This window comes from Centroberyx gerrardi, chromosome 10 (assembly GCF_048128805.1).
Source record: "Centroberyx gerrardi isolate f3 chromosome 10, fCenGer3.hap1.cur.20231027, whole genome shotgun sequence".
NCBI classification, from domain to species: domain Eukaryota; kingdom Metazoa; phylum Chordata; class Actinopteri; order Beryciformes; family Berycidae; genus Centroberyx; species Centroberyx gerrardi.
This window is the reverse complement of record NC_136006.1, coordinates 8,459,341-8,472,678: the sequence shown is the minus strand read 5'-3', so window position 1 is coordinate 8,472,678 and position 13,338 is coordinate 8,459,341. Positions and strand designations below refer to the sequence as shown.

Here is a 13,338-nt window from a genome sequence, read left to right as displayed (position 1 = left end):
GACACAGAACTTAAAGGGGGCCTATTATATACTATATTATATCAACATTTCCTCTATTTATGTACATACATGATCAAAGATGTTTAATGTAGACATTGTTAAAATCTAATTTTGTTTGAGTGATTAAATTTAAACTTTAAACATTTTCAAATATCCGTCCATGGAGCTGGAGACATTTCTCCCCAATCTTGAACAAAAGTTGAACATTCACCACTTAATAAAGAGGCCATTTAGCTTAAATGTTCAAAATGTCAGTCACTGCCTTTGCATTTTGATTAAACTGAGATTTTAAACAGTAATTTGTCATTCAAAAACTGCATGATTGCAGTGCTGAAACGTTGTTACTCGACCAGTCGCTAACTTTTCAGACACTCAGAGTTTTGCATCCAATCGCGAGTGGAATTAACAAATTGAACCGTCAAATTGCTAATTGGGCAGAAGTGCTTTTGAGGTTAGGACTACATCTGTTCATATATAGGCTACTAGAGCTATCTGGAAGGAGTGAGGGGTCAAAGGTGAGTGAGGGGTCAAAGGTGAGAGAGCAGGCGAGGCTCGTCAGACTGACAGGGTTTGAATGCAGCACGGTGAAGAAGTCTGGGCTGCACAGGAACTTGGCGCTGGGTGACTGGAGCAGCAGAGAGAGGCGCGAGCGAGTGCTGGAGTGACCGACTGCACTGTCCCGCCGGTACTCTGCAACAGAACACACACACACACACACACACACACAAACTCAAACCTTGTGACAAAGGCACCAGAACCAAAGTTGCGTGTTGCATGAAATATAACACAAGGTCTTGGTATTTTTTCATCTTTCCAGGACGAATATCATTGTATGCTTGTATGCTGGGCACAAACAAAGGTGTGCAAATATGTATTTAAGAGTTTTCTTACAAAATGAGACATCCAGCATGTGGAGAAAATGATGTGAAATAAACATCATTCTCTACAGAATAACAGTTAGCTATCTCAAAACTTTTGCTTATAAAATATAAGCATTTTCAGCCTGGTATCATCTGGAAATGTTTTAAGGTCTGCATCATGAATTTAGGTCACAAATGTTTCTCAAAATGAATACACAGCTGTTTTGAATGAACCTGCTAATTTGTTCTACTTCTACATTAGTCTCTACTGCAACTGACCAGACATGGAGTGGGGCAACAGCTCGCTGTCAGGAGGGTCAGGCAGCAGGTCAACTGTGCTTTCCTCTGTCCGATCGCTGTTGGTTATGGTCCTCCTGATGCTCTGGTACCTGGGAGGGAGCGAAGAGTACTGTACTTACTACAGTGTGAGTCTCTGTGAACAAGGGTTTTCCCATTAAAAATGAAAAGAAAGTAGTCTAGGCACAGCACTCCATTAACACATTTTCTCTAAAAAAAAAAAAAATGAATGGAGAGAGATTAACACAGATGCTGTCTACACTCTCCTACCATAAGTGAGTAACGAGAAAGAAAGAGAAACTCACACTGACAAAAATGAGGGAAAGTCCACACACAAGTCTTAACCAATTCAAAGAAAATACAAAACAAAAACTGTAGATCTTTGAGCAGACATCCCCTCATTTTCATAAGTGCGCAAGTTTCTTTTTTTTATCTCCAGTTTGGTTAAAGACACTGTTGATATCAGTATTGACTTGGTTTAGTGAAAAACAACAGCCTTCAGTGCCATTACCTACACCTATACTTTTAAGGTATGGTATGGAAGCATCATCATGAAACGTCTCTTTACAAAACCCCACCTGCGGTTGAGCTGCTCCATCTGCTGAATGGAGTTGGAGCGGGTGAGGCCCTGGGGGGCGGGGGGTCCGGTGGGACGCTGCCAGGTGGTTGTCCTGTTCACGTGATCCACGAAGAAGATCCTCCCGTGGCTATCGATCCGAGCCTCCCAGTCTGTGAGGTAATGAATAATGGACGTAAGTGTTTAGCGCACCTGGGGATACGCTGGTAGAATGAGGGTGGCAGCTAGTAAACAGTTAATGACAGATGATGATTACTAGAAAAGACTTAAAGCACGACTCTGGACATTTTCAACCTGGACCTACCTATTATACCCATCTTTTTTCATCATATTAATCAATTCTGACTAAAATCTCGTCAGTTGCTTCACTATAAAGCTACTGAAGTCTTGCTTGTCAAGGTGCAGCTCTCCAATAGAGACCTATAGGGCCAATCGATATTCTTTTTCCAACATATTGACACTCTGTAATGAGATATATACTGTATATATTTCATTTTCATTTAAGTTTATCCATGACCTGAAAACTTTCACTATTTATTTTGCACTATTTTACACAGCCGCGCTGCAGCCAGCAGGCAAAGATGAAGGAAATGCTAAAGCGATGGCCGAGGTAGCATCAAAACTGTACGAGAAAGGCAAGATTTTAGCTCAATTTCATTCACATCTTTTTATCGACACGTCTCATTACAGAGTGAGCAACCAATATGTTGAAAACTACATGCTTTGGGTGTTTTTGGGGTTGATGTTAGGACTGTATTGGAGAGCGAGGCATCCAGGCAATTAAGACGTAAGCAGCTCTATAGTGAAGTAATTAACAAGATTTTGGTCAGAATTGATCAGTACGATGGAAAAAGATCCAGGGTCCAGGTCAGAAATTGAGTTATGCTTTAAAGTCTTCTATTGTAAGCTAGCATCCGTCATTAAGGCTACCATTTATGTTACAGTCATCATATTAATTATATTAACATCTTGCATGACTGTCACACACACATAAACATACACATGCTGCTACACATAGACACTGATACACACACTAGATGGAGACAAACAATACAGTGCATGCAGACACACACACTCACTGGGAGGCAGGGGCTCGTCCACACGCTGGTACCGGTGGATGTCATGACGCACTGAAGGAAGCGAACGCACAGGATGACCGTTGATCTGAGTACCTGAGCACAGAAAACAGAGGGAGAGGGGATTTTGTTTTAATATATAGATAAAGACCAACATATAAGACATGTAAAACAAAAAATATAACACTGTTGTTCTGTGAAAAACTGTTATCTCTTATCTCAAATTTACATGTTTTCACTTGAATTGAACTGAGCAAGTTTATGAACTTGTGTGAAACCCGACCAAAACCCATTGTTTGATTTTTAAAAATGTGTTTTTTCGAGATACAAAGTTTTCATCTACCAGCAGTGAACACCGAGTTGCTTCAGGTAGAATACCTTCCTCTCCATCTGTCTCCGTGGTAACCTGCTCTGAGTCCGCAGACCCCGCCTCCTCGGGTGGCTTTGACCCCTCCCCTTCCGGTTCTTCAGCCACGCCCCCAGCCGCCTGCAGGCTCTGCCTCCTCTCGGCGGTCTCCACGGCTGGCTCTTGCCCATTGGCTGGGGGAGACTCTCCTTCAGGCTCACTGGTTGCGGTTGCGGTTGCGGTTGCGGTTGCGGTTGCGGTCTGCCCGCCCCCTTCATCGTCTACAGCCTGATTGGTTGGCGGGGTGTCGGAAATCACGTCTCCCCCTGGATCTATCGCCGTCTCGGCTCCCTCCTCAGCCTCCTACGAAATATCCCGCAAAATGAAAAGTGAATGAGTGACGAAGGAAAGAGGAAATATGGTAAAATGACATTCATTGTCATTGTAGATGAGGGGTCTACAAAGAACTAAAGTCAGTCTCATATTGTTAAAGTCACACTGAAATAAAAAATGACTTAATCGCTGTTTTAGCTGATTCTATCAAACCATACACCTATTTGACAATTTATGACAAAAAATGACAAAAATCTTATTTTATTGTATTTTTATTTCAAAATCTCATTACTTTTTCTTCCTGGAAAATGGAAAATCTTTAGTGGTGACTTCATTGAGTACCAGGAGTCATACATAAAAATTCCAACCAATAAAATGGATCACAAATCACAGATTTTTGAACAATCCCGCCCCTCCAGCCCTCCCATCAAATAAAACTGCCTTTCTCTCCCTAACTGATATCCCATTGGTTTAGATGTTTGAATGATCCCTCCTCATGTTATGTCCCGCCCCAACATCCTGTTTCAACAGGAAATACATCACATTAAGTGGTTTCATTGTGACTTTAAGCTCACTGGTTAAATCACATATATTTTTGGATCTTGAGTCATGCCCATGCCATGGACACTGGACTCACCACAGCGGTTTTCATTGTGATTGGACAACTCTCTGACGAAGAGAAGACCGTCTGCGGGGCTGTTGCCATGGAGCAGGTGTCAATCTCAGACAAGGGGTCCTCGCCCGGCCCCCTGCCCTCCTCATGAGCCTCTCCAACCTCTGGCAAAGCACTATGGGACACGGCCTCGGTGAAAGGTGCTTCCTCCACTTCAGAGAAGACATCTGGCTCTGAAGCGTCCTCCAGGTCCAGCACCCCCTCCAGCTCGAGGGCCGCCTCCATGTCAGGGGGCCTGTCTTCCCCCGCTGCGCCCTCAGGCTCCTCCTCCAGCAGCGAGGGCTCCAGCTGCTCGGGCTCCTGCTGGAGCTCGGGGAACGGGTCTTCGTCTTCGGGGCCACCGCTCTCCGGAGGGTCTCCATTGATCACCAGCGGCGAGCCCGGCACCGGAGTGAGGTCGTTGGGCCCCGACCTGTCCTCGTCCTCGTCCGAGTCGATGTGCAGCATGGAGCTGAGGCGTGTGTGCGTGGGGAAGCTGGAGCGCAGTTTGGGCGAGGCGGCACCCAGCGGTCTCTCTCCGGGGCCCTTGGGGGCCTCGATGGCGTCCAGGCCCTCGCTGAGCGACCTCTGGAGCATTTCGTGACGCGACAGGCCTTCGCCCTCCAGGAATCTTGCCTCGGCTCCGACGACAGTCGGGTCCTTCTCTGGGTAGGCTGTGGCCCCGCCCTCCCACATACTCTGGGAGCCCTGGGAGCCGGTGGGGGACGGGCCTGCACAGACGACCCCTGGAAGGTGATGAGGCAGATCCTCATCGTCTGACGGAGTCCCTGGAGCTCCATTCAAGGATGAAAGCCCAATGATAGAATCAGGAGAGGCACCTGGAGACAACAGGAGGCGAGTCAGTCAAGATAGAAGATAGTCAAGATAGTGGATGACAAAGATAACTGGGATGGGGATGGAACGATCTGCTTATCTCACGATACGATTCGATACACGATATGGGGTTCACGATTCGATACGACCACGGTACGATGTAATAAATAAAAGTTCAATGACAACAAAGTATGACTGTGCAGAATTATGTTTATTTCTGAGACGCAAATCTTTCTAGCAATGGCATTATCTTGCTACAATGCAAATAATATAATTGCATTGAAGAGCTTGTGAAACTGTGATGGTCAAGCCGTCTCATTTGTGATTACTACAGCAGAATAAAATGTAGCTCATATCGCGATTCATTTTTCCGACCCACGATATGTATTGCCACAGTGTTGTAGTGCGATATATTGATTTTCGATATATCGCCCCATCCCTAAATGCTGTCAACTGTAATTCAAAGACAGACTCTCACCGTCCGGCCCGGTGGAGGTGAGCTCCACTCTGAACTGCAACTGTCCGCTCACATGTTCAGTGGGCAAACGTCGACAGAGGGAGAAGCTCACTGGCTGGACTCTGGACAGCCGGACGAAAAGGAAAACATCAAGTATATTTTCACCAAAGGATCTGTGAGCTTGTGTGTGTTTGTGACTTTGCACACATCAAATAAAAGTGGTCAAGGTCATAAAAAATGTCCCACTGTTAGAGCTCAAGCTGAGTTGCGTGTTCATGTGTCTATGTATAGTGTACATATCAAATTCAAAAACTTTTCCATGACTTCTCCGTGACCCATTTTCAGATTTCCATGACCAAATTTTAATGAGACTGAATTGAAAAGTAACCTTCAAATTCACTAACTTTAAGCTTTACTTTGTTTTTCACTTTAAAATGAAGGATTATATTATTATTTTAGTTCTGTCTGTTGACAGAATTTAACTATTTGTGACATTTGCAAGTATTTAACAAAAACATTAACTTCACAAATAAAATTTCATGACTTTTCCAAAACTTTTCTCCCTTTTATCATTTTTCATGACTTTTCCCCAGGTTTTCCATGAGTGCGTGAACCCTGTGTACAGTATGTGTGTGCACATGTGCGTGCATGTGTGTGTGTGTTTGTCACTTACCCGGGTATTTTTTCAATAAGCCGCTGCACAGGGATAGTGAGCTGACCCAGGAAGCGTTTGATGATCGGTCGACTTTTTGCAAACTTGTCCTTTACCTCAATGTACAGGATGTCTGTCATTAGCGCTACGAATGTGTATTTCTGTGGAGAGGCAGAAAGATACAGTTAATACATTTTTATCATGTTTTATTAATACTGTATTGTTTGCAAGAGTATGTGTGTGTGTTTAAGTGAATGTGTGTGGCGTCAGTCGATATTCTGCTGGTTGATAATGAAGTGTTGATAAGAGCATGCAGAAGTGTATATATTTGCGGACGTAAAAGCCTAAAGCATCACCTCTCCGTGCCAGACGGGGTTGGTGGTGTTAGCGATGATGGCTGATCGTCGTTCCTGTCCATGGTGGCTGAAGGTGGGGAAGACGCTCCTCTTCCCTGGGTGGATGGACATCTTCAGGTACGGGTCCGGGTTGAAAAACATGCCCTTCTTCAGGCCGGTGGCACGCAGATCTGTGACCGAGCAGCCGCAAGATTAGAGAAGTGGGCGGAAAGCCTAAAACCTGGGCAGGGGAAGTGAGTGACTGATGCTCTCCCCTCCTTCAGAAACTATTGTCAAGTTGCCCTTGAGCAAGGAACCTCACCTCTAGCTTTCAGATGTGAGGATGTGTAACCAGGGTCCTAAATTAACACCAGCTAAGTGCCAAATACAGATAAATCAATAAGGGTCACCCAGGCGTCCTTGTGGCTCAGTTGGCATTTAACAGCGACATCCTGGGGTTCACATCAGGCCTGGGACCTTTGACACAAATCATTCCCCCTCTGTCTCCCCCTTTTCCTGTCTGTCTCAACTGCACTCTGTCCAATAAAGCAGAAATGCCATAAAAACAAAGTAAGGGTCACCCGCCACACTGGCCAGTAACTTTATGGGGCGATAACATTTGAAACACCTCGGTTATATACAGTCTTTTGTCTTTGCTTCTGTTCTCAAACTTTGTCCCTGCTGACCATCGTACACTCTCTCTGACCGTGAGCCAATCAAATCAAAGCAAAACAATGGCTCCGTATCACAGAGGCTCCTGATTTGCTGCAACTAAATTGCATTGAAAACAGGTAAGGTGACATATGTACTGTATATGTAATGTTTTCCTCCTGCCTGGTTTGTTAATGTTGTTTTCAGGTCAGAAAACCTCTGGTTTCCACTCTAGTTGGGCTGCTGTGCAAAACAAGAGCTGAAAACTATCAGCTAATTTAAAGTATGTTTGAAACAAGCTGTTAAAATACATTCTGGCATATTCCCATTTGTAAAACTCCCTGATATTGATTGACTTGCCCAGAAAATTGATCAAATTCCCTGACTTTCTCTGTCTGGAATAAACCTCTCTAAATTCCGTGATATTCCAGAAATCAGTGGAAACCATGAAAACAGCTATTTTGTCTAGCTAGTTTGTTCCAGGTTTTCCCAAAAGCATCGTAAGCCAAAAGTAAACAAATGACTGCATCATCCGGCTCAAAACCAAATCAGTCCGGTCTGTTTTCTTCTTGAGGGCCGTGTTAAACTCACATCAAGTTATCGACTCGACTGCTAGATTTGCTCTGATTTGGTATTGAGGCTGATTACAGGAAGACAGCTATCTGAATAGCAGTAAGCTGCTAAAATATGTATTGTATCTCATCTGTCAAAATGTTTGAAATGTTCCTGAGATAATTCACAGAATCTCAACTCTATCTGGGTGAATACCTGCCATGATATCTTTACAAACATGGCAACACCCACATACTCTCTCTCTCACACACACATTATCTCAACTCTTTCTGGTTCTACTCTATGCAGCTGTCCTCATATCTTTCTCACGTACACAAAGACACACGTTCACACACGTACAAACCAAGGTTATTATAGTTTTGCATTTTTCATTAGTTTTTATTTTTATTTTGTTTTGACTTTTTGTTTTCAATTTCAGTTTAGTTTTAATTAGTTTTTAAAGCGGGTTTGCTAGTTTAGTTTAGTTTTTATTTTTTGAAAATGCTTAGTTTTAGTTTAGTTTGTATTAGTTTCAGTGTTAGTTTTAGTCTTTTTTTTTGTAATATGGGGTATTTGTCAGGGGCGAGATTCAAAAAGGTAAAAAAAAATTGAAAAAAAAAACATTGGAAGATAGATTTCATATCCACCCAAAATACTAGGCTTATGGTTTTTTCACACCTAGTTTTCGTTATTTCGTTAGTTTTCGTTAATGATAATAACCTTGGTACAAACACACACACGTTCTTCACACACACACACACACACCCACACACACACACACACACACACACACACACACAGGAGCTCGCTGTCCACCTCTCAGCTCACCTGTCAGAGTAAAGCTGATCAGTTTTCGAGGATGGTCGACGCCCACCTGCTCTGACAGCCCCTCCGCCTGAGGAAGAGGAGAACACCACCTTTAACATTCAGACATCAACAACAGCTGAGACTGAGACAAACAGACAGGGACGGATTCCTAACCAATCGCACATGCAAACACACACTCATGTTTGTCTTACTATACATGTTGAGGGCCTTCTATTGACTACACTCATTCCCTAAATGAGTGTGTGTGTGATACATGACTTTATCTAAAGGTCAAGCCATGTATTTAAGGTAAACTGGTGAAAAATTCTTACTGTTCTTGTGGGCTTCAGGCTTTTCCCTCACTAAAGAGCTAACACAGATTAGCCGTTTGGTTTCCGCACACACAGCAGTCTCAAATGTAGCTTCCTATGGTTTAATCCAGTGGTTCTCAACGTGGGGTCCGGGGACCACCAGGGGTCCTTGAGGGGGCTCAAGGGGGTCCCCAGTAAATTGATAAATTGTTGAACTTCACCATTATTTAATTTACAAGAAGTTAACACAATTAGAGAATGTAGTAGAATGACTATTTTGATCATAGTTTCACTGTTATCGCTCTAAACACAATACAGAGAGTCATGGAATTCTGGACAAAATCATATCTAACAACAAAAATATTCTCAGAGAGACAAAATCTCATCAAATGGGGGTCCATGGCCCTAATGTGGACTAAATTAAGGGTCTGTGATATGAAAAAGGTTGAGAATCGCTGGTTTAATCTATAGATTAGATTAGAGGAGATTACTTTATCATCTGCTTCTAGAAATTGGTCTTGCGTAAAAGTGCCATTGTGCAATAGAACACGTAAAAAAAAAAAAAGAATAGCATGCAAATATACATAAAACCCTAAACTTGAAGAAGTGAGGACGGGCCAAAACAACCTCACTTGACAAACATGTCCTCACTCTGAAGGTCTAAACTCACACTGGTTCCCACAAGGATAGCAAACACACACACACACACAGACGCACACACACACACACCAGGACTCCAGGGTTCTTCACGGTGATGCAGGGGGTCGTGGCTCTCAGCGCTCCACTCACTCCATGGTAGTACTTGAAACAGATCTTGGTCTCAGCTGGAGAGGAAGCAGCAAAGACTTATGGGATATGAGACACTGCAATCACTCTCTGCCTTTCTGTTGTTGGCTACAATACTGCAGTACTACAAAATACTGTAAAGACGTATAACTGCGTTTTTTAAGCATTGTGTTGTGAATATTGTGAATATTTCATATGCAATGATCTTTTAAGGTCTAATATATAGTAAAAATACCTACATGTATGGTAAATATATTTTTTTATTGTAAAGAGAATCATGTATCATATAATCATATAATATTAATTCCTATCAATATTATTGATACCATACAATTACTATCACACATGTAAGTACATCATTATCATCATCACCTTTGCCCTCAAAACACTTACATTTATGAGAATGGAATAACCTACAGTATATTTTTGAGCTATTGTGTGATTAATTTTGACTAACAAGCTTCTAAATAAATTGATGTTTTACTGTTTTTGGAATTAAAACTAAATTTTTTTGTCCTATGGCTGCCATCGATCCCCGTTCCCTCCCTTGTCTTCGGTAACTCACGCTCCATAAAGTAAGGCCCGGGCTCCAGCCTCCACACGATCTGGCCCCTCTGGGTGCCGTTCACCCCTCGGTTCTTACAGTCCCACACGTTGGACGGACTGGTCTCGTCTAGGCGGGAGAGGAGATCTGTCAGTTACGTGTGTGTGTGTGTGTGTGTGTGTGTGGGTGTGTGTGTTAAATCTGGGGCTAGAGGATGTGCTGACATCCTCCTGATTTCAAACCTAAGAATGCTCAATCTCCATTTTGTCAGTGGTGGAAAAAGTACTCAAATCCTTTACTTAAGTAAAAGTAGCAATACCATAATGGAAAAATACTTCATTAAAAGTAAAAGTTCTGCATTCAGAAGTGTACTTAAGTAAAAGTATATAAGTATTACCAATGGAATTTACTTAAGTATCAAAAGTGAAAGTACTCATTCTTTCAGAGTGTTAAATTAAGTATTTTAATGTTGTAGGTCTAACTGCTCCATATACTGTTGGGGAGTTTAAACTCTAACAATGCAACATATTTTATGAGCTTATCATATGTTTTGCATGTAAAACCTTATTCTGCAAAGTAACTAGTAACTACAGCTGTCAGATAAATGTAGTGGAGGAAAAAGTACAATATTTCCCTCTGAAATGTAAAAGTAGAGTAAAAGTTGTGTAAAAGTATAAAGCCTCACAAAATGGAAATACTCAAGTAAAGTGCCAGTACCTCAAAATTGTACTTAAGTACAGTACTTGAGTAAATGTACTGAGTTACTCTCCACCTCTGCATTTTGTGGAGAACAACACTTTCCGAAAACAACCCGCCTGTGTAAAGACAAAACGCAGCATTCAAGCCGCAACCGAGCTGCATCTGCTCAGCCTCTCAGTGTGTTTAGTCTGTTGAGTCTGTCTTCGCAAAACACGAGTTTGCCTTTAATCAGTGAAATCCATTCCCAAAATAACTTCCCTACAACCTCTAACCAAAAGGACAAACACAAAACTTCCTCTGAGTATAAAAAGCGGGAGGGGGAATTCCGCTGTACGTAGCACTTTCGCACACAGATTAATGAACCGCCCAACTCAGCTGACTAGTGTGGGGAGAGGGGTCGAGGGAAAGTGTGTGTGTGTGTGTGTGTGTGTGTGTGTGTGTGTGTGTGTGTGCTTGAAAGGAGGCGGGGTTGCTTATCATTGAATGTCTGCTTAGTCGTGGAAAGCGGTAGCCCCCCCCTTGGGTATAAGACCCTGGAGCAGGTAATGAAGTACTGGCGGCCTTGTGATCGATGCGATGTGACCCGGCACCTCAGCCGTTTGCCCTTTCTCCCACGCAGCAAGTAAGCACACAAACTTATTGTTTTATTGCTCCTATATGTTTTGATTATTTTGTACTATTTTTATTTTTCAGTGTCTCTGTTCTCATACGGTTTTTAACATCTGTATGTCTTACGTTTCGGTTTTTACTGTGTCCATATGGGTGTTTACTGGATGCTCTTGTTGCCAATTGAATTTCCTTGACTCGACAGTATTCCTACCTACGAGGGAAAAGTCTGTAAACTTTAACATGTCAACTAATCTGGTAAAGTCCAAGAGGTTGACACGAGTTCAATTGATCTTTTGGCGAATAAAAAGAAATCAAGAACTGATTAATCTGCCCGGTCCTGTCCTGTTAGAGGCTTGTCTTCATGTGGTGCGAAACACCAAATCGCTAATAGATTCATGACAGTAAATATGCTGGTCGTACACAATTGCTCCCGTATTGCTTTTCACCACGAAGGACAAAATAAGCCTGACGGTTTGAGCCTGATAGCCTCCTTCAGCGCCGCAGCTCAATGCTTTCCCCCCCTGTCAAATTCCTGTCCCTAAGCAGGATTAGCATACATTATTGGAGACCACCCAGGCTCGCCTCGGAGACGTGCGCCGTTTGTGATGGTGTGTGTGTTATCGTACACCGAGGCGGAGCTGTTCCCGTGTCGACTCAGCCTCCGGGCCCGTGTAGAGTCTCAGCGGCTCCCGTTTCAGTATTGACTCTTGAGTTGGAGGCTCCTACACAAGACGCTATCTAGCTATTCTCAGCGCCCAGAAATAAAAAGCTAGGATCAGCCGAAAAATCCTTGAGGACAGCTATAGGGTCAGGCCGGCTCCGGTCCTGAACGCCTGCGAGTTTCTGAAGTCCTTTGGCTGAAAAGTTTTGGGGGAAAAGCACCATAAAGGATTGTACATTGGCCTACTGAGAAAAACATTCACATTGTGTCTTTTGGATCATGCTTGCAGTGCATAGGAGGTTTTTTTTTTCACTTTTGATTATCTTCACTGTATATGCAAAGGCTTCAAAATGGGACCATCTCTTTCATGATAAATGTGTTAAAGTCCCCATGAAATTAACTCCCATTACTTTTACTTCCTGGAAAACAGAGTATCTTTCATGATGACCTCATGCTGTACCAGTAGGCGTAAATATACATTTCTAACCAATAAAACCATCAGAGTTTTTTAACAGTCCCGCCCCTCCGCACCCTTCCCATCAAATAAAATTCCTTTTCTCTCCCTGACTCATATTCCATTGGTTTAGACTTTTGAATGATCCCTCACTGTGTTATGTCCCGCCCCAACATCCTGTTTCTGTTTGTTTTGACGCCGTTTCATGGGGTCTTTAAATAATCTAGACACAGTCATCACCCAGGCCGCATGCAGAGCATCTCACCGATGTGGTACAGCCCGATCCAGTCGGTCGCATCCACCTCCTCCTTGATGTCCCAGGATATGACGAGGTTCTGGCCGCGGTTCAGCGTGAACTCCAGCGTGGACGCCGTCAGCGAGGAGCGGCTCTGCGACGTCACCAGGTCCGTGTCGCTGTTGGCCCGCGGGAGCCCGATGGGCCCGCTGACCACGGAGGCGGTGTCGACGGAGGCCCCGCCCCGCTCCGCCAGGCTGCGCAGGTTCTCCGGGCTGAGCGTGTGCCGCAGGTGGGGGCTGCGCCTCCGCGGGGCCGACAGGTGCTCCCGCCCGCCCACTGCCAGGTTGGGCGGGTTGTGGGAGCGGGTCCTGGGTGGCAGGACCGCCGTGGCGAGGGAAGGGCGCATGGTGTCCGGCCGGTGGAGGGGCGAAGACCAGAAGTGGAAACAGGGGATGAGGAGGCCCAGAAAGAGGCGGAGAAGTCAGGGAGATTCTTATGGGCCGGGCTGGTCGTCAATAAGACCCATTCTGACGGCTGAACCTTGTCGACTCAACTGAAATTCTCGCTTTTTTACAATGTAGAGGGTTGGTTGTCAGAGGCTGCGATG

General features: G+C 44.0%; 1 protein-coding gene across 1 annotated transcript in view; it reads right to left on the bottom strand.

The window, feature by feature from the left end:
• The window catches only part of hecw2a (HECT, C2 and WW domain containing E3 ubiquitin protein ligase 2a), a 29,482-nt gene extending 16,345 nt beyond the window's left edge, over positions 1-13,137 (bottom strand). The window contains exons 1-13 of the mRNA XM_071918287.2: positions 12,759-13,137; positions 10,092-10,199; positions 9,470-9,564; positions 8,451-8,517; positions 6,441-6,610; positions 6,106-6,245; positions 5,454-5,554; positions 4,127-4,980; positions 3,189-3,519; positions 2,814-2,906; positions 1,736-1,886; positions 1,140-1,249; positions 566-690 (exon numbers count right to left, since the gene is read on the bottom strand). Coding sequence (XP_071774388.2) covers positions 566-690; positions 1,140-1,249; positions 1,736-1,886; positions 2,814-2,906; positions 3,189-3,519; positions 4,127-4,980; positions 5,454-5,554; positions 6,106-6,245; positions 6,441-6,610; positions 8,451-8,517; positions 9,470-9,564; positions 10,092-10,199; positions 12,759-13,137 — 2,724 coding nt within the window. The remainder of the gene's footprint in view (positions 1-565; positions 691-1,139; positions 1,250-1,735; positions 1,887-2,813; positions 2,907-3,188; positions 3,520-4,126; positions 4,981-5,453; positions 5,555-6,105; positions 6,246-6,440; positions 6,611-8,450; positions 8,518-9,469; positions 9,565-10,091; positions 10,200-12,758) is intronic.
• Between the last annotated feature and the right edge of the window lie 201 nt (positions 13,138-13,338).